This window comes from Ostrea edulis, chromosome 7 (assembly GCF_947568905.1).
Source record: "Ostrea edulis chromosome 7, xbOstEdul1.1, whole genome shotgun sequence".
Lineage (NCBI taxonomy): Eukaryota > Metazoa > Mollusca > Bivalvia > Ostreida > Ostreidae > Ostrea > Ostrea edulis.
In genome coordinates, this window is record NC_079170.1 from 71,339,459 (window position 1) to 71,359,849 (window position 20,391).

Sequence of the window (20,391 nt, forward strand, 5' to 3'; positions counted from 1 at the left end):
TTAGTCTCTTCATCAAGATTGATTATTAATATGCTTAGGATGCGTTTTGAAGCGTCTTCAATAAATATGGTCTTCGAAATTCAGTAATTAAAAAATGTATATAATATTGAACAGTTTCGTTATTTCTTACCTACTTTTTTCTCTCTCAAAATTTCTCATAAAATATACATTAATATTTAAGATTATGAGTCTGACTCTACATTTTTAAACTATGTAGTGTCAGTAATTTTTTTTACAGAAAAGTTTAAAGCACTTGAATTGGTTTATTGTTCTATCCAACCTCCATATGTATTCTGAGTGACAGGTGCATTTCCTCCTATTTACATGTAAGCATCACACGGGACTTGGTATCCAGCTATTGGCTCATCATATTGCTAAGAAAACAAATCAAAACAAAATTACTTTCAGCAGATCCCGGTAGGGTCATCGTTTAGGTTTTGTTGAAACATTCGCAACTAAGATTAACTGATACATTTATACAAATTTATGCTTTAATTATCAATATCATCAGTATGTAATCCATGGCTAACAAGCACAATACAAACTGCAAACACTGAATTTTAGTTGCATGTGTTTTACAACTTTGCAAACAGTGCTCAGAGCAGTGTAGTGTGACAACGTATCGACCCCTTATCCCCTTACAATGACAGTTTTTCCTCTTTTTTTCTGCTATGATGTACACTTCCCCTGACCCTCCCCTTTTGTGACAGTTGCAAAAAGAGAGTACATAAAAATTGAAGATATGTATCAGTTAGTAACCCCCCCCCCCCCCCCCGGAAAAAGATGCCATGTGCCTGGTTTATAAATGTTTGCGTAGTACAATAAACAACAAAACATCTTACCGAGTTCATAGATACGTGTCTTTGTTATTTTGTGGACATTTAGCTGACTTTGACGCCTGTGATATAAGGCAATAAACGGCATGTACACTTCTGCAAGTCTGTCTTTCGTTGATGGAAATGGTGTGAATTTGGCTCCATTAAGTTTGTCTGGATACCTACTGTGTAATTTACAGATTCCAGAGAAAAATGTTTAATCATTCCTCATACAAAAAGATGCGTACACACTGTATTATTTACACATGATCGGTCGATAACTTTCTGTATTCACTATACAAAACAATGGCGGGTGTCCGAGGCTCGAGTTGGTGGGCGGGGCTTATTTTTTCAGCGCATTTCATTGGTCAAAATATAAGGTCACGAACTGCAGTGGATCGGTGTATTAGTAATGATTTGGCAATGCATATTTACTCAGCAATGACCAATGGAAATTCAGTTATTCTTAACTAAGTTTAGCTATTCTTCAATAGAAACTAGTGGTTTTTACACACCATTTTTAGTTTTAAATTTCAGGTGGAATAGCTACAAGAAGGGGTGCATCCGGAAGTCCTGTCAACAAACACCCGAGATTACAATTAGTCCAGTCAAAATAAATATAACCGGGACAAAATTGCAACAGAATTTATTTCTATCACATATCAATATACATGATGATAGATACAACATATCAAAAATCTCAAGAAATCTACAGTGGGGAAAGTAGAAAACATCGTGATTTAATTTATCGCATGCCGAACATATTTACCGTTGCAATTTCAGGCTTCCATAGACAACGTAAACTTGGCTACCGCCCCAACATTTCACAACAAACCGCAATTTTTGCATGCTCCACGCACTTTTCATGGTATATGGCGAGGGGATATTAGTACACACCATAATATTAACATGTATTAGGTTTGTTGAAGAATCCTTACATGTACATAGAAATAAACGTGTTGTGTATGACAAATAATATTTCTCGTCGTCTGCTAGACCCATTTAAGATTTAGATTCCTTTAGAAATCTAAACAATTTCACGTTATATTGTAATACGAGCAGACATAAAACATTATAAGATGTGAACTGACAGAATGACAGGACAGATTGATTTTAGGAAAATTAAGTAATTAAAAACAAAATAATATCCACATTGGCCTTTCAAACGTTTTAATTTCTATTTATACTTAAATAATTTGAAAATTGATTTGTACATCTCAAAACAGTAAAATCATTCAATAAAAAAACCATTTGTTCTCCGAGAACAGTTTAAATAGCAGTCTCGCTAAAGCCATGTAACTGGAAAAATTGACTGTCAAGGAAATCTTTTCATGAAGTTGCGCATTATTTTTTTCAACGCTCTATGTATAAAATTGCAAGCCTTGAAACGTGATTATACGTGACCACTTATATACAATGAGTTGAATTAGCGGTTTGCATTCACGGGCACCCCCCCCCTCCCCCGGGTGAATGCTCTACACGATTTTCACGAAACGGTAGAACTGACGCGCACATTTTGACTTCTTATTTATCGGATTTATGTGGCTCTTCACGGGAACGATTCAAACATGAAATGCATTTCAATATTGTTAATCATCATGCATAGAGAGAAAAAATATATTATGTACGTATTGGTAACAGAGTGAACATTCTTTATCTGGCTAACACCTTGACTGTAATATGGGACCTCGGTTTTTAAAAGTCGTACCGGAAATTCCGACACATGACTTTCATTTCTTATGCCAGGCGTGTGACAAAGAGAAAGTCACTACTTACATTAACCCCGTAGGGATTCTGGTTAGAATAGGTCCTCAGTACCCCTTACATGTCGCAAGAAGCGACTAAAGGGGGGAGCGGTCCTTCGGATGAGACCCCGTGTCACAGCAGGTGTGGCACAATAAAGATCCCTCCCTCCTCAAAGGCCATAAGTGCCGAGCAAAGGCCTAAATTTTGCAGCCCTTCACCGGCAATGGTCACGTCTCCATATATATGAGTGAAACATTCTCAAGCTGGACGTTAACAATAACAACTACTACTTACACTAAATTCTTAATCCAGGAGATATTTACGAAATAAAATTCATTTTAAAAATACATAAGGACATCTTTACGCCGGGCGGCATACTTAGGGTATGTATTAAAAGTATGTTGCAACAAAGCGTTGCAATTCACGACTTCATGTATTTAAAAACAATGATATTTGTTTCTTATATCTACATTTTACTTCATATCTGTAGAAATTCCCAGGTGTTAAAATAGACCTCCTGTATTTATCAAGATCCATACACTTACAATTACAGCGTATTTATGAGGAAATGGCTATCATTACAATTTGTAGAGATATCAAAGGCAAAAACACTAAAAATGTAAACTTACATAGTTTTTTTTAGATTAATACGTTACTCTAGCTAGAATATATATGAATATTGTATTTCGAGAGTAGGTAAAGCATCTTATAGACCGATAAAATGTCAATAATTGTTTTATCATTCTATCGAATAATTTTTAAAACATGGAAACTGGCTTTTAGATCCTAGAAATAAACTACACCTGGTCTGTCATCTTTGTGTACGGCTAAACGCAAGATTTAGTCGGAAGTGATTAGAGACGTGAGGTTGTCATACAATGTAATGATTGAAACAAATTAAAACCGAAACCGGCTACTAGAATGTACATGTATTGAACTTTGCAAACGGTTTCTATTATTGGTCATTTTTAGATCAGGCTCGATACTACCAGAAATAAACAATTGTTACTCCTCCGGTCCGTGATAGGGGTAGTTAGTCAAGTCACTCTTTCCTTACAATTATTGCGAGGTAGTCGGAGTAGAAAGTTTGCATTGAGTAACAACAAAAAAATTATCATATTAATTTTGAAATTCTCTATTTATTTTTAGTCCGATATTGGAGAAATCAAATTCACATCGAATGCACATAATGTTTTAACTTTCCTCAATTGTTCGATTTTGGCCAAATGAAAAGCATGGACTTTTATAATCATTTTCGATAATGGAAAGAAAGAAATAAAGAGAAAGAAATGCAAAAATTTAAATTGGTTCTCCATTTTTTCAGAGATCCTTTTGGGAAAATGTACAATGTGCATTAAATGATTACGCTTGAATATACTTACATATATGTAACAAAAATTAAGGGATTTCGAATAACTCTTTGCTGAGTGCTGACCACGTGACTGTTTTATTAGCAATATTTTCACACCAACTCTTGATTGGTTGGTTGTTTTATGTCTCATCGAGAATGTTCACACACGTCACGACACCAGCTGTAGGTGAAGTATCACAAAGTTAGACCTTATGGTTAGCACACAGGGCCATGGCAGTGAGAGTTCTGTAACGTACCAACATGCAGCAACACGGGATCTCCGTTTTTGAAGTCATATTCAAAAGACCAGCAGTGATTCTCACCTTTAGATGCCGAAAGTTTGGCAAATGAGCAATCGGTTACCCATGTTTACGTCTTAGGGCTGACGTGGCCATGGCTCGAATGGGGCTCGAACTCACAACCCTCCCAGTTATGAAGCGAACGCTCTACCACTGAGCTACCGCAACCGGTCCAACCCTTGAATCTGTGCAAATCCAACTTCCTTTTTTCATTGTTATCTTTTTGACCACATGTAAAGAAGGTACGCACGATGAATACATTACACAAAGATTCAGAAAGTTAAATAAGTCAAGAGTGATGAATCATTTCTTTCGCCTGGGAGAAAATCAAATAGTTTACGTTCCATAAGTTATGATATAACGTGATTATAAATTCATATTAGTTCGAAAAAAAAAAAACAACCAACAAACAAACAAAACAAAAAAATTGATCATTTGTTCGTATGATCAGAGTGTACTTTTTAAGAAAAGTTTCAGTTTTTGAAAGTGTATGTGAGATACATGTACCTCAAGACTCCTCACGGCGCGTTTAGTGTTAAAAGACTTAGGGTATCTGCTTCTTATAAATACACAGACACTCGACGTTTTAAAAATATCTATAATTAAAAAAATTGTCTTTCTGTAAACATAATATTCACAATTTTTTATTATAGATATTTAAAACGTCGAGTGCCTGTGTATAAATATACTTTCAAAAACTGAAATATATTTCTTATATTCACGTTGTACACTTTAATAATTTTAAATGCTTTTAATACGCGGTATTAGCCTTCGTGTAGACCGTAAGTCCAATCATATTCAGTGATTGACCTACTTCAAAAGCCTCGTGTTTCAGGAAAAATGTTAAAGGAAAAATGGAGTGAATCTTAATAGTAATATTTATACTTATAACAAGATGGCATTCAAGATCGTATCTAAGCTGGATTTCTTTCTAGGCCTATTGAACGTATCGTATGAATGAACGCTTAGTGCTATCCCTACTTTGAGCCAGCCTAGACGTCTGTTCAACTAAATTAGTAGCATTACACGCATGTGCATATATCTAGCATTACGTAGCTGCTAGTATTTTGAACGTAACATTGGCTACATGTATTGTTCAGCTATGTTTTTTTTCCCCTCTTCTGCAGAAGGTTAACTTGTTTCCTCGTTCTAAAACGAGGTTAATCTTGTGGTATTAAAACCATTGAAGGTGTATACTGCAAGTTTCTGGAATATTTTGCAAAGTATCATCAGTTTGGTAATATTCTTGGTTTGAACATATTTTTATTGTATTCCTTGCAACTTTTTACTTCTCTTAAACCTGGCCCTGTGTTTCACACAGGATTTCAGATGCATAACAGTAAAATATTTCTCTTAAAGTACATCAAAGATGGTCCCGGATTTCGATGTTTTATAGATAATATTAAAACCGGCGAACAGAATAACTTCATACTTCTCGGGAACAATCTTTATGTTGAAATTGATTCACACAATTAAAAAAGACCATGGCCCAATAATATAATTTGTATAAATTCTTTAACTTGAAATGTCGCCTACTCAAAAGCGGTAAATCTAGTACTGTGTTGTAAATACAAAAACCGAAAACGGACACTTTTCATTCAATGCATAATTTTATAAATATACTTTAACCCCCCCCCCCCAAAAAAAACCCAAACGATTTTGAAATCTGTATGTTTAACTAGAAGTATTTCTTCTTTTTCATAGTTTTAATGATTCCAAAATATACATGTAGGCCTACATGTATATAATGTACTGCCGACTCCCGATTCCCGATGGTCCAGGTTTGTGATCGATGATTTATAGATACATGTAATATTAAAACCGGCGAACAGAATTACTTCATACTTCTCGGGAACAATCTTTATGTCCAAATTGATCCACACAATAACAAAAAAATAATAATATATATAAATTCTTAAACTTGAATTTTCGCCTACTCAAAAGTGGTCATTTATAACCAATTTTCCACTTCGGGTGAAAGTGAAAGCCTTTACATAGCAAATTAGTTTAATTACCATCTAATGTGCGGCAAGCCGCATTGCCTTTAAATTTTGAACAAAAAAGTCTAGGTGTGAATTAAAATTTCTCGGAAGGGGGGGGGGTATTATTGCGGCAAATCAATAAAAAAAATAACATTTCGAAATTCCAAGCGGGTATTCTATTATTAAAGACAAAATCTATTAACATTTTTTTAAAGATATTATATATTTGTATCTAAAATCATATATTTTTAGTATATTTTCTAAAATCGGGTTTGAATTTTCTTTCTTCCCCAACAAATCGATGGCTGTTGGCGGAGCAGGGGAGATAAAAAGAAATATTTGGATCTCATCTGGCTTGTTGTTCCTACCCCATCTGTCTGTTACGACAGAGGGCTGTCAGTGTGCAAAGCTGGTCGCCATTCTAAGTCAGTGAATTTGTCTACGGTACAAAGTAAAATATGGATTAGAGAATCACTAGCCTCAGCACGGCTTGGTTTCTTTCTCCACCTCTTTTATACGGAGGGGAGACTGTGTCTGGAGTGCCTTGTGTGGTACGAGGAAGTACCGGCACTATTACCCAGCAGCAATCCCCCGGAGGAACAGAGACATCAGGTAGGTCCAAAACCATTCCAAGTCCATTATGTCATACACGCATTTGAACTTCCGGCGCCTGTGTGTACCGTGGGACCACCGGTTTGCCCGTTCTACATTTTTATGTCGGTATCCGGTTATCTCCCCTGGTTCGGATTTGCAATGCAACCATACCATCCATTCTCCCAATTAGACTCTCAGATTGTTGTATGTGCTTGTTATGACATTGTGTGAAATGTCAGCTGACTTGTTACAACTGTATTATGTAAATATGGGATTTGTTTGCTAATGTTATCTATAATGAAAACCTCAATAAAATTTTGTCCACCTTATACATCTTGTGTTTCTTGGCAGTTTCGGGAAACTAGTGGTCATTTGTTCCTATTATACATACGAGGAGCAAGCCAGTTTCTGTTAAATTAATGAATCTGAAAGGGGTTCAATTTTTCTGTATGTTTATCTTATTTTTCTTCTTCATTTGTGACACAACATACTGTCACAATCGGATGGGGGTGGGGGGGGGGGGGGGTATTACAAAGCCGGAAAAAAGGATGGTACCAACAGGCGCTTGGATAATATTTTATTAAAACTTACTGTGCTTAATATTAAGCAAGCGCCTTTACATTTATCCACAAAACCCTCCGTTTTAAAATACATAATAATGCATTAGTATGAGGTATTAATTTGAAATGGTTGATTCCGAGGATGACTTCCTGTAAACTCTGTAATTTCTGCTTCCCTTCTTCATAGTAAGCCTTTTGATTTTACAAAATGCGTACCCCTTCATAACATCATTGCATAAAATATTTCCGTTTTTCGTTCCGTTTTCCGTTCCGCGTTTTAGTAACACCCTATCGTTAGAAGATTGACAAATTAAGAATAACTATGTACAAAATTTATCACAATATGGTACCCGAGTATCTGAAAGAAATTTTACCAAATATTCATTCACATTAATCAAATTACGTTACAAGACAACCGCAAAATTATGACATTCCTAAATGCAGATTAAACATCTATAAATCATCTTTTGTAGCAAGAGGGGTACGTGAATGTAATTCCTTGCCCCTAGGAACAAGGCAATTTACGACACTAAGCTCGTTTAAAAATTGTTTACGCCTCCAAAAATCGCACCCTTCACCCCCCCCCCCTTTTTCTTTCTTTCGGAGAACGCTATTGGAACGTAATCCATACGAGACTAAGACACAACTGTGTATTGAATATAGATTTATTTAGATGCAACAACACTGACAGTTCTTTGTGTACTTGTGGTAAAGTAGAAGATGCTTACCATTTCTTTTCCTCATATGCAAAATACACCCTCCAAAAAATGACGTATTTAATGCTATTTTTAGAATGGATAATTTGCAATTTTTGCAATAGACACGCATGTTTTATTATGGGGAGATAACGCAATCAGTACCAAAGAAAATGAAAAATTATTTTCCTATGTTCAGTTATTCATCTGGTCGGTTTTAGTTGATGGAATTTTCATAGTGATTACTTTGTACGCACTACATGCATATATCAATCATTTGTACATACATGTATATTATATTAATCAATTGTATCTATAGATCTACAGTATAATTTATTATATAATTAATTTCTTTATGAAAGCAAATCATTTTTGACGTTTGTATTTCATTTCTTGAACATTATCATATGTAATCAATCGTCATATAGGAGAGGGCGTTCTAAGTTTTAAGAACTTGTGCTCAATCCTTTTATATAACATCTAGACAATAAAATATGTTCAAATCAAATCAAAGGATCATTTCAATAATAAAAATAACTTTAAATCCCCTATGACATTTAATCATTTTATGACTTAAATTTTCATGAAATTGATGTTTAAATAACTATTAATTCGGGAAAATAGTTTCTATTAGCCTTTATTCTAAAGTATTTTTATTATAATCAAGAATTTATTTTTAAAAATAAAATTATAAAAGTTAAAATGTGATGTTTGACCAAAATTATGTCGGTTAGGTCGGTCAGGATTTTAGCAGGACAGGTCTTTAGTATGAACCTATTTTTCTTCTTTACTGTGTACGAATGCAATGTACAGCAAAATTCGTGAAAAAATTCAATGTTTGGTTATGTGTTCAACATAAAACCTTGGGCGAACAGCGTCAAGGGCGAACGCGTTTTAGGGCGAACGAACATACAATCTTCAAATTCCTAGAATGGGGGGAATGGATCTTCAAATTCCTAGAAAGGGGGAAGGAAATTTAAAGTCTCCATCACCTAATATATGTATATTCTTTTTCTTTTTCAACAACACTTCAAGTAGATAGTAAAGCTATCTAGACGTTGATAAGGTGTTAGAAATTTAGAGCAGTGAGGATTCTTGATCGTGCCTGCCTGACACGTGACCTCGGTTTTAAGGACAGGCAAATGTTGAGCATTTGAAGAAGAAGAAATCTGGACATATTAGTTTTTGTCGTAGGTTTGACATGACCGAGATATGAGCGGGGTTCTAACCCCACCCTGTTACAAAGCGACCACTGAGTCCCTGCAACCGCCTCTGTATACAGGGATTTTGGAAAACTGAACGAACTTTCTAAATTCATTAAGGCGGAGGTTAAGAATAAGAGAAGACCTATTGTAATATGCACAGGCACTCGACGTTTTAAATATCTATAATAAAAAAAATTGTTTTCCTGTAAACATAATATTGACAAGGTATACCACGCCGCCATCTTGGTTTTCGTTTTTACCAGCTGCATCGCTTGAAAATTTTGGCGAAAAGTTCGATATAATACAATAATTAGACCCCTACCGTTTAGAAGCAACTCTGTCAAGGTCTTACCTCTCGCATCGTCATGGTGAACTGGAAATAAAGTCCATTTATCGGCTATAATCAACCGTCAAACATCGTCTACTGCTTCTCAAATGCGAGAAATCGCTGAAAGGTGGACGTACGTAGACATAATTTTGGGATAGCCCTTTTTTCATTGGTCGATAAAATTAAAAATAGTAAATATTATAATTAGCAGTAAATATGTTCTAGTCAGCGAGGTAATATATCTTGAACACTATTCTATCAATACATACTTTATTTATTTTTTTAAACGTTAAACATGATAACTTCACTTATTCATGCATTCGTTTCTGTTGAAAGTAAATTTCATAACGTAATAAGAAAACTTCAAAATTGAATTCACACACACACGCACGCGCGCCTACACGTGGGTATACTCTCAAACGTACACAGTAACATTTATACATCCAAATGTCCTGTCCTGCTTATCTGTAAATTTTCAGTGTTGTCACAATGGGTGAAATGACGTGGGTTGGAGTCGAAGCGGGGGGGGGGGGGGGGGGGGGGGGGGGGGGGGGGGGGGGGGGGGGGGGTCGGTCATGAACATTTCCAATGTTATTTGGTAATGTGATAGATTTACTAAATTTCCCGTGCCAGCCTGTCCCGAAATCACACAATTGTGCCGAGTTTTATTGTTTGCAGGACTGCAACTACCCTGCATTCAGTGCCCCCCCCCCCCCTCCCCCGGCACAAGCGTCAGTGGGTACATTAGCAAGGGAATTCTCATTTGCATAATGATGTCAACTTCCGTCCCTAGATCAGGATTTATCGCATTTTGAGGAGCAGTAGACGATAGTTGATGCTTGATTATATCTGATCAATGGACATTATTTCGAGTTTTCCATAACGATGCGACAGATAGGATATTGACAGAGTTGTTGCTAGACGGTAGGGTTCTAATTATTGTATTATATCGAACTTTTCGCCGAAATTTTCAAGCGATGCAGCTGATAAAAACGAAAACCAAGATGGCGGCTGGTATACCTTGTCAATATTATGTTTACAGGAAGATTTTTTTTATTATAGATATTTAAAACGTCGAGTGCCTGTGGTAATATGCAGATTTTTTTTTTTATTAAATTCAACTTTATGCATCATTAATGATTACGGGGTTACCCATAATTTTATCACGCGACTCGTTAGATCTAGAAACAGTTTGGGAAACTCCTTTCAGAAAAGGTGTAGCGTGGCAAAACAAAACACTACGTCTAAAGTACACCACAATCTAGTTCCTGGTTAGTTCAACAAAAATCTTTTCATTGGATTATAGGGATATAAAATTCAATCATAACGGGGAGGATTGCACTTTCCATGATTAACATTATCCTCTCAGGTGAGCTAAATTGTTCATACACATGTCTTTGATACTTATAATGTTCTATACGTAGTTACCGTCCTTTAATGATTTTCCATAGTGCCTGTTACTTAATATTAGTTCATTTACAAGGTCATGATCAGCCTTTATCTAAACTTTGTTTATATTGCTGCAGTTTGTACATTTGTATATATTGTGAACACATCATATTGTAAATTTGCTTTGTATATTGTATTGTAGATATGTATTTTCTCAATACCTTTGTACTATTGGTAAGGAGAATAAAAACTTGATTATGCTCAGTATGAGTGTAATATTTCTTCATCACCAAAGTGTTACTTGGGATGTTAATCAGTTACCCTAGCAACCCAGTTGATCTAAAAAAAGGTTTAAACCTTAGGATTTTTCAAGCTTTTAGATATGTTTCATTGAAGATAGCGGTAATGAGGGTACATGGTTACCCTGATTCTAAGTTGTGTATAAGATGAATTATCTGACACTGCAAGTAAGATTCAATGTGTCGCTGAATCATGCATCCGAGTTCCTTTTTCAAATAAAAAATATCCAACATATAATTCTATTTACGTAGGCCTGCTTTGCGTTGATAATATCCAGGCTAGATTTTAACAGTGGCGGATCCAGGATTTCCGGGGGGGGGGGGGGGGGGACACATGTGAAAGTCAAGTATTAGCTAAAATACATGTACTCAGCCATTTTGGGTGCCAAATCTGCATGGGCTTTTACTCATATTACTTTGTAAATGTTTGCGAAAGGGGGGGGGGGGGCCCTTTAAATTCCGCCACTGTTAAAGATGGACCCCGGAAGTATCTGACATTATATATCTTACGATAGTAGTTTAAATAGGTCTCATATTCTCTTATATATTGATAGATTATTATTGTTTTTATCATTTTCCGCTTTCTCTGTATAGAAGACATTGACTAACAATGCTTCACTCATATGAGAGAGAGAGAGAGAGAGAGAGAGAGAGAGAGAGAGAGAGAGAGAGAGAGAGAGAGAGAGAGAGAGAATAAATAAGAACTACGTCACACCTCTCTAAACTTTATTGTTAAGGAGGAATATGTTCGAATAACACACCACTGAAATCTAATGTGGATGAAAAGTGGAGGACATGTACAATAATATTTGGAAATTGAACGTTTTCAAATTTACTTTCTTTAGTAAAATAATTCAAAGTTCGTAGAAAGTAATCTGAAAGATAATTAGACCTCTGCTAGACTCGAACCCACAATTTACAAATCAAAAGTAGACACGTAATCTTACTAGGCAACCTAGCTAAGCAGTTATATCTAAAAGGAATACAGAAGTATTGCTTATATTGATACAGGTATTTTATTCAAACAGAAGTCAGCCATTACAACAGTGTGTTATTCATCCGTAATTTTTTTAGTGACCAGTCGTTGCCGATCCTTGGGCATTAAGGCATCTCACAGACAAACTGCCTCTTTACATCACAGGGTGCGTCGTTCCATTTGCCATTAGACACCCATTCAACGCAGTCCTCTATCCCTCTATGATTGTTTGGTTCATTGTCATTCCAATTAGTGAATGCAATCTTTCTGGCATCAGTGAGTTTGAGAAAGACGGTTTCTTCCATGATGTCAGACATTCCCATCCACACCCTAGACATGGCTTCAAAGGACAAAAATAAAATAAAATGAATTCCAATATTTGATTCTCTCTCACACTCACTCACTCTCACACTCTCTCTCACTCTCTCACACTCTCTCACTCTCTCACACTCTCTCACTCACTCTCACACTCACTCTCTCACTCTCTCTCTCTCTGGTTTTATTTCAGTATGTCTCTGTTTGTCTATCTCTCACTCAGTATCTCTCTCTCTCGTACAAACTGCCTGTGGCCTACCTCTCAGTTTTAACTGCTGTTCAAGCCAAGCTTCTTCTTGGGCGTTGTGTACTTGTACGAGGCGGCCGTTTGATGCAGCGTTAGCACAGCCTTTCTGTTTGATAGTAAGTATCTCGTGAATAAAACATTTAACATCACACACAGTAAATAATTGAATAAAGCCTTGTTATGCAATTTGCAAAGAGGGAAAACTAGCTTCAATTTTTTCTTACTAATTTAGAATTTATATACAACACCACTGTCCTTATTGTGAATGTAAGACAAATGTTTCTTTGAAATTAAATCTAAATTCGATTAAATAAATCTAGTGATTCCGTAATAAATATTTCTGTATGTACGTGCATATATTTGCGTCATTTTACTAATTTCATCGTATCAAAAATGATAGAAAATAGTACACATGACTTAAATAAGAGACACATATTTCAAGTCCTATAAAATCTGCAAAATCCATGAGTTTCCGGGGGCTTCGCCCTCTAGGGCCCCACATGCAGACCTTCGCCCTGGACCCACTATTACGAGACTTATTTTTGTTACGGAAATAATCGAGTGGTTACGATTGAAGAAATCCAATGGAGTAGCGTTTGTTTTACTCACCATTGCTTCTTTTACAGTCGCTTTCTCTTCAGAAAAAAGATAGCACCGATTGCGGTAATACACCCATCCCTTTGGGCACACTGTAAAATAAGAACACCACATTACACCCATCCCTTTGGTATCCTTTGATAATCTAAATAGGTGATCCTTTGTCTAAGACTGACAGATTTGTGAGAAATCATAAATTCTGACATGCCGATCTGTGTACATTCTGTCCATGTGTAGGAATTGTGCGTTCTTCATGTGATAAAGTTTAGACATTTCAGTTTCTTTGCGCAAGACGTAATAATTGACAGGTGACATTAACCGAGTATGGTGAACTTAATGGTTGCCCGGTCTCCTGAGAGCCGATTGAAGACAACAAAACATTTGAGAATGATTTCGTCAATACAGATATTTTCATTTACTTTTAAACATCTAGATAGAGTATGCAATCTTTAGAAATTGTCTTTACTACAGGGATATCTTGCAATCAAACTGGTGAATATACCTGTTGAGCAAGAAGATGGTGAAATTGGTGACCCCCGTGTCAGCGTGTCTGGTTCTACAGCGTGAATTTAAACACATCTTTGTGACTCATATAAAGACAAGAAGCATACTGATGCAAGCTTCAAAGAACGGCAGCAATTTTTGTTGTTGTTTTTTTTTGTTTTTTGTTTTTTGTTTCTTTGTTGTTTTTTTTCATTAAACATATACTGAAGAAATGGTAAACGTTCATGGTTTTAAAAAAATCAAATATCTGTGAAAATGCAGGATGTATCTAAGGATTTATTTGAATCTATCCTCGTTTTAGATGATGCCCAACACGTATCGAAACGACTATATTTGACCAGGATTGGATGAAATAATGCTTTAAATCTTGTTGGTATTGTTAAAAACAAATAAAATACATTTTTGTTAAAAATTATAGATACTATTAAAATATGTACTATAAAGGATATGTTTCTATTTGTTTTTTAATATACGGATAATAACACATTAATCCCATACAAACGTATATCCTCTTAAATCTTGCATATCATTTTTAACCGACCTCCTCCTGGTGGCCGATAAAACTACACGAAATCTTTGGAATTCTTGACTTCTGAATATCAACCAATCCAACCCGGTGTATAGTGATAATGAAAAGCTCAATATTCAGGGCGATATGTTTTCTTAGATATCAGAAATTACAATTACCCCCAGACAATGATAGGAGAGGCCTTTATATAATTTTTTGAGCCTTAATTTCCATCATGACCAGGGGTTATAAGTTTGGGAATTTGATACAGGTCTTCATCTGCAAAGCTATGTACCTAGTTTGTTGTGTTAAACTTTGATAAGTAAATTCATACACAAAAGTCTTAACCGCCTTAACCCATGTCATGTAGATTTCTCAATTATAAATAGCAGGGGGTTTCAGGGTCATTATGACTATGAATCCACTATGTGCTAGATTTTAGGAGTAAAGAATATTTTTAAAGATTTCTTGCTTTTTCATGTGATCAATATAATCTTTACTTGAAGACGGAAACCCCGAGCCCGTGCCTAATGAATTTCAGACAAGGTCTTCTTGTGAATAACTCACATACATCTCCATGATTGTTTAAATTCATACTGAAATAAATTTTCAACATATCTGGCCCGCTGATCACTACCAGAACCCAAGGCAGGGGCCATGCAAGTCAAAGAGTAAAGAATATTCTAAAGATATAAACGTAATTCATTTTAATTATGGGTTCAAATAACTCGCTCACACGCAGTAGATACGTAGACCAACTGGTAGGGAGGAGTCGGTATGCTTTCTCACATTGCACTTTAATTTTTTACCTCGATAGCCCTGTGCAGCCGAAGCAATAGTAACCAACAAGAGAATGCCTACAAATGACATCGTGTCTGTGAATCTGCAAATAAAATCATTAAACATACTATTGTATTAGACTTATAAAGGTTCTGTTTTTCAATTAATTTCTGCACAAAATTGCAACCTTTATATCACTTCGAATTTTTGTAAAAGGTCTTTCAAAATATCAAGTATCTCTTTTAGATATTATCGCTAAATACTTGTAATTTTCAAGTAATGTTTAATGCAAATAAATTCAATCTCATATTGGATATAGAAGGGTAAGTTGAAGTTAATAGACGAGTTTAAGAATAATCAGTTAATTTTACATTTAAATGTACACCAATATTTTGATCCCCCATCAGTCTTCCCTCGTAGTGCTTTATTCAATTCATGTACTCTTTTCGAGTACCAGAGTCCATTTCAACAACAATCATTTGACAAATTAGTCACTATTTTTCCTGGATTCTGATGATAAAGAGTTCACGCTTAACCCTTAGGTTTGATAAAATATTGCATTTAACATACTCACCTAAGCAAACGATTTTTTTCTGTCTAAATCGCCAAAGCGATGTACATTCGTGTATACAATACAAACAATATTGTTGACGGTAAATGTCACAAATTGTTGGAGTGAATTACAAAAAAAAAAAAAAAAAAAAAAAAAAAATTAATATTTTAGAACATATCCATTTCTCCCAACATGTGTTGTTTGCGTGATAGCACATCATTAGCGCTGAATGATAAGATTTGTTACCATTAATTGCCTCCCTTGTAAAACAGAGTGCGCTCTTCTGTTATGACGGTGAATAAATATAATTCTACTCGTCTGAATTAATGAATTAGAGTAGAATTATTTTCTCCTGATATGAGACACTGTAGATGGCGCTTTGTCGCGCCTTTTTTGGCGGATTCATGGGTTATAGGTGTAACCCGTCGGTAGATCAGGGCAACATTCTTGGGTTTTCAAATATTATATTCTATGGGAAAAAAAACCAACATCCGTACAAAATACTTAACATTCATACTTTACATGCAGTTCATTAACTCTAGATATCACCAAATTAACTTTATGCTTAGAAAGATTTCTTATATCAAATGTATAGCATTAAACTCTGAACTTATTAATATAATGATAAATAAATCTTACCAGTCTGCATAACCCTATACAATATAATTGTTTCATAACCTACGTGCTTCAACCTTGACGGTAGGTATGGGGTGGACAGGTAAAATGTTTTTTTAGTAGGCATTTGAACACAACTCTCACACACACACTCTCTCATACACTCTTTCTAACACAAAGGACATAAAACAACCCGAACAACAAGTTGGTGGATCCAAGATCCAACACCTGGCTACATAGGCAAAAATTTGTTATTCGACGTGTTGGCGCTCAACCAGTACACACATAAATTTCGTGAATGGAGTCTCAAACCGACTAAGTTTCCTTGAGATAAATTCTAGATACCATTAACTCTCAGACCGTCACTATTCATGAACTGAACACTCAAAGTCAATAAAAGCGTGCAATCGATATTTTGTGTGCTATACATTCATGGACCCATAGCCTACCTAGGCGTGGTATACTGTTTATTTCCCCTTTACTTATAAACTTGGTAGGAAGTGTAGATACCCTAATTTTGTAACATACGTGACCGTCGCCGACTCAATTTTTAAAACTGAACAAACAAATATAAAGATCTGAGAGCGTGTTTTTTAATTTTCTTTGCGTTAATATCATTTGTATTTCTTAAATTTTTATTCAATAAAAGTTTAACACCTTTTGCGTATGATTTTAAGCAGTGGTGTATATTTACTCCATGTCGCCAGATTATATTCTGTGATCATAGGGTCAATTAAACACCCAATGTATGGACAACGATTTCGTATTATCTTTATGTTTTGATCTATTTTGGCGCTAAAATATTCAAAAACTTTGGGAAAATATTCATCAAGCGATATTTGGATGTGGCATTGAGAAGAAGATATTATTCTCAAAATTTTGCATTTCGATTTTAGAAATGTAACATACCATGCAATAAACTTTTTATGAAAACGTATTTGCAGAGCAAATGTTACCGCTTTTATGAAAATCTCGTAGTGTACAGAGAATGAAAATATAAACATTTCTTTTGCAGAAGTCATTGGTTGGTTTGAAATTTGACAAACGTGTCAAGATGTAACATTCGTGATGTAACATTCGTTACCGAGAAATTAATTAAAGGGAATGATAACAATTTCTCCCGTATTTTTGCTATCTGTCTGCATGATGTGGTATACAACATGAACGTCTTCTATGAACATTTGAGTTTGAAAGTCAATACGTGTTAAACTTTGAGAATTAGGATTAATTTTCTCTTACGGTAAGTACTGTTACAACAACTGCAATGTTTGATATACAATATTGATTAAGCAGATGGAATGTTTTGGTCTAAATTTGTTCTTCTGATATCAAAGAATGTGTATCGTATTCCAAATATCTCGAAATTCCACTGGTGTAAGAATTACATTGAGTAGAACGCTGGTAACATACGTTACTCAAAGTAACGTATGCTACTTAATGAAATGCTTGATTAGACATCAAATATTGAACTACATATTGACAAAATATCATCATTAACGATATGTTTATTGAATATCAACTTTGTTATGAAGAAACAAATGTGTTATAATTCCCGTATTCACTAACATATACAGATATCCTTTGCAAGAAATACAGGCCATGCTTTTCTCTGCTACTGTCCTATTTATGATACATGTAACTATGCAACTCTACATTTATCAATTTGTTAGAATTCAGCATCTTTTCATAATATATCTTAGAAATGAAGGGGTTAATCTCTGATGATTGTTTTATGCAATCTTATAGAGAAATCATTTAAAAAATATTTTATTTGAGTGTAACGTATGTTACCAGAAATTCCGTTACGTAATATTATTCTACTTGTTTTTAATTTTTAAATTTTTTTTTGTTTAGAAATGGCGCTTGTGAGAGCAGAAGTACAGAATAACTACCATGAAAAAAAATGTATTAAAACATAAGAACAACCATGAAAAAATGTTTTAGAAATAATATTATATGCTCCCTGTGTGGCAATACTGAAAAGGTAAAATGTCTGTATAGACAGTGAAAATAAAGGTTTAACTACCGGTCAAAGGCTACCATAATGATACATGTAAGTTTGATATCTCAAAATACTTATAAGCAACTGGTCATTTGAGTCATTTAGTATGACTTTTGACCTTCTGACTTGAAATCCAATGGGGGTCATCTATTCATAAGGGGGCACCAGTGTTTCAAGTTTGATGTCTATCAAGGAAAGACTTCTCAACGAACAATAGCTTATGTCAAGAGTAGTTTAACCTTTGTCCTTTTGACCTCAAAATCAACAGGGGACATCTATGTCTTAAAGTTCACGTTAAATATTCATTCATAACACCGCGTGGTGGATTATACTGACAGTTTCTATGGAAAGGTATTCCAAAATAAGCAACAAAAACATAAGCTTCGGTATACATTTAATCAAAATGTTGAGAAATTAAACATTTTCTTTATATTATTATTGTAAACAGATTGCTAGAAATGTGTAAATATGTTTCTTTCCATTTTTTAAATAGAAATGATGTGTTTATAGTAATGAGAGGAAAAATAAGAAACATACGTCATTTTCATTGTTTATTATAACAAAGAGCAATCCAGGTTTCAAAATATGTGTCTGTTATTTCTATAAGAATCGTGAACATTTATATAGCGAAACATCAATCTTTTACTTTTGTTTTAATCACATTTATTGCACAAATTCAGAAGAAAAGACACATTTGGTAATTTGTTTTGCATCATTTTGGCATAATATTTTCATGGATGTACTGTTGTGTAAGTGTTGAAACATACGTTACATAATTATAGCGCTACTTCATTTACATACAAAAAAGCTATTGTTCTATATCTATTGCTAGTCTTTTGTTTTCATGTTTCATACATATTGAACTGTTCGAGAATATTTGTTAATCAATTTTATTTTCTGCCATTTCAAAGATATTGAAAGTGATATCTAGTCGTTTATTTTGCGCTCTTAAAATCTTATTGCTGACTTTTACAGCGGATAATTTCTTGTTGTGTTGATTAAATATTTTCTTTGAAAACCTGTTTTTATTGTCTTTCGCAAATTAGAAAAATATACGCTCAGTCAATTCCAATACAAGTTATGGAATAATACATGGAAAATTAATGTTTATCTTACATATTATCATGTCAAGGAATCAGTAACGAAGGTTACATGTGAGAAAAATCTCGAAATATATACCATACTTTGACCTTCTGTAAAAAAAAAAATCTGTCATACTTAACTTGAAATAATTTGAGGTGAGTGTTCAACAGATATTTACCATTAATAAACGCATGTTACCATATATATTTTGAATGGTCGATAAACCATGATTTTGAAGCCATCAATTGCACGCTTTTATTGAATTTGGGTGTGAAATCTCTTGTATCCATCGAGCTGTCCGAATTAAAACAGGAGGTGCATGGGTCCGCATCTCAGGTGAAGAAATTGAAATCTGATGTTTTTGTGAAGTGGCGCTCTGAAGGTAACCGAATTCAATTCGCATTTAATTCTGAAATAGGCGAAAAACTGGCTCAAATTTCCTGGGCTATCAACTAAAACAAGTGCGATTACGTTAAGAAGCTTCTATCCAATTTATCCGACAAAGTTAAGCGGAGAAACTTATAAAATTGCTGACACAAGTGAAGGAGGTTGGGACACCGTGCGTAATTACGAAGAGAATCCAGTGGCAAGTAATTCCGAAGACGAAAGCCGTATAAACAGGGCAGAAAATCGTGCACTGAAGTAAGAGGAAACTTGAAAAGAGAATGATCAGAAATAGATATGACCAAAATGCTGGTAACAATCAAACTAATGCTCCTAGCATGCAGCTTTTTCGTTCCCCATAACCAAACCAGTCAACGTCTCGTGGACTCGGTGCGAAAGGAGGTCCCGGATCTTGCTTCGCATGTGGTTCGTTCGGGCATTGGAGAAACAACTGTCCTTTCGTTGGACAAAGACCAAACGTCTCGGCAACAGCAGCAAAGGCCAAAAACGATTGATGGCGTTAAAGATGAGTATTTTTCATATGAAAATGATTTCAATGAAACA

At 34.9% G+C, this 20,391-nt stretch overlaps 1 protein-coding gene across 1 annotated transcript; it reads right to left on the reverse strand.

Moving 5' to 3' along the window:
* Positions 1-12,262: 12,262 nt before the first annotated feature.
* On the reverse strand, positions 12,263-15,898 carry LOC125654907 (low affinity immunoglobulin epsilon Fc receptor-like). The gene is made up of 5 exons (XM_048885014.2): positions 15,765-15,898; positions 15,220-15,293; positions 13,411-13,490; positions 12,814-12,907; positions 12,263-12,579 (listed from the first exon to the last, which is right to left on the reverse strand). The coding sequence occupies exons 2-5, from the start codon at positions 15,278-15,280 to the stop codon at positions 12,365-12,367; spliced, it is 450 nt and encodes a 149-aa protein (XP_048740971.1). The 5' UTR covers positions 15,281-15,293; positions 15,765-15,898; the 3' UTR covers positions 12,263-12,364.
* Between the last annotated feature and the right edge of the window lie 4,493 nt (positions 15,899-20,391).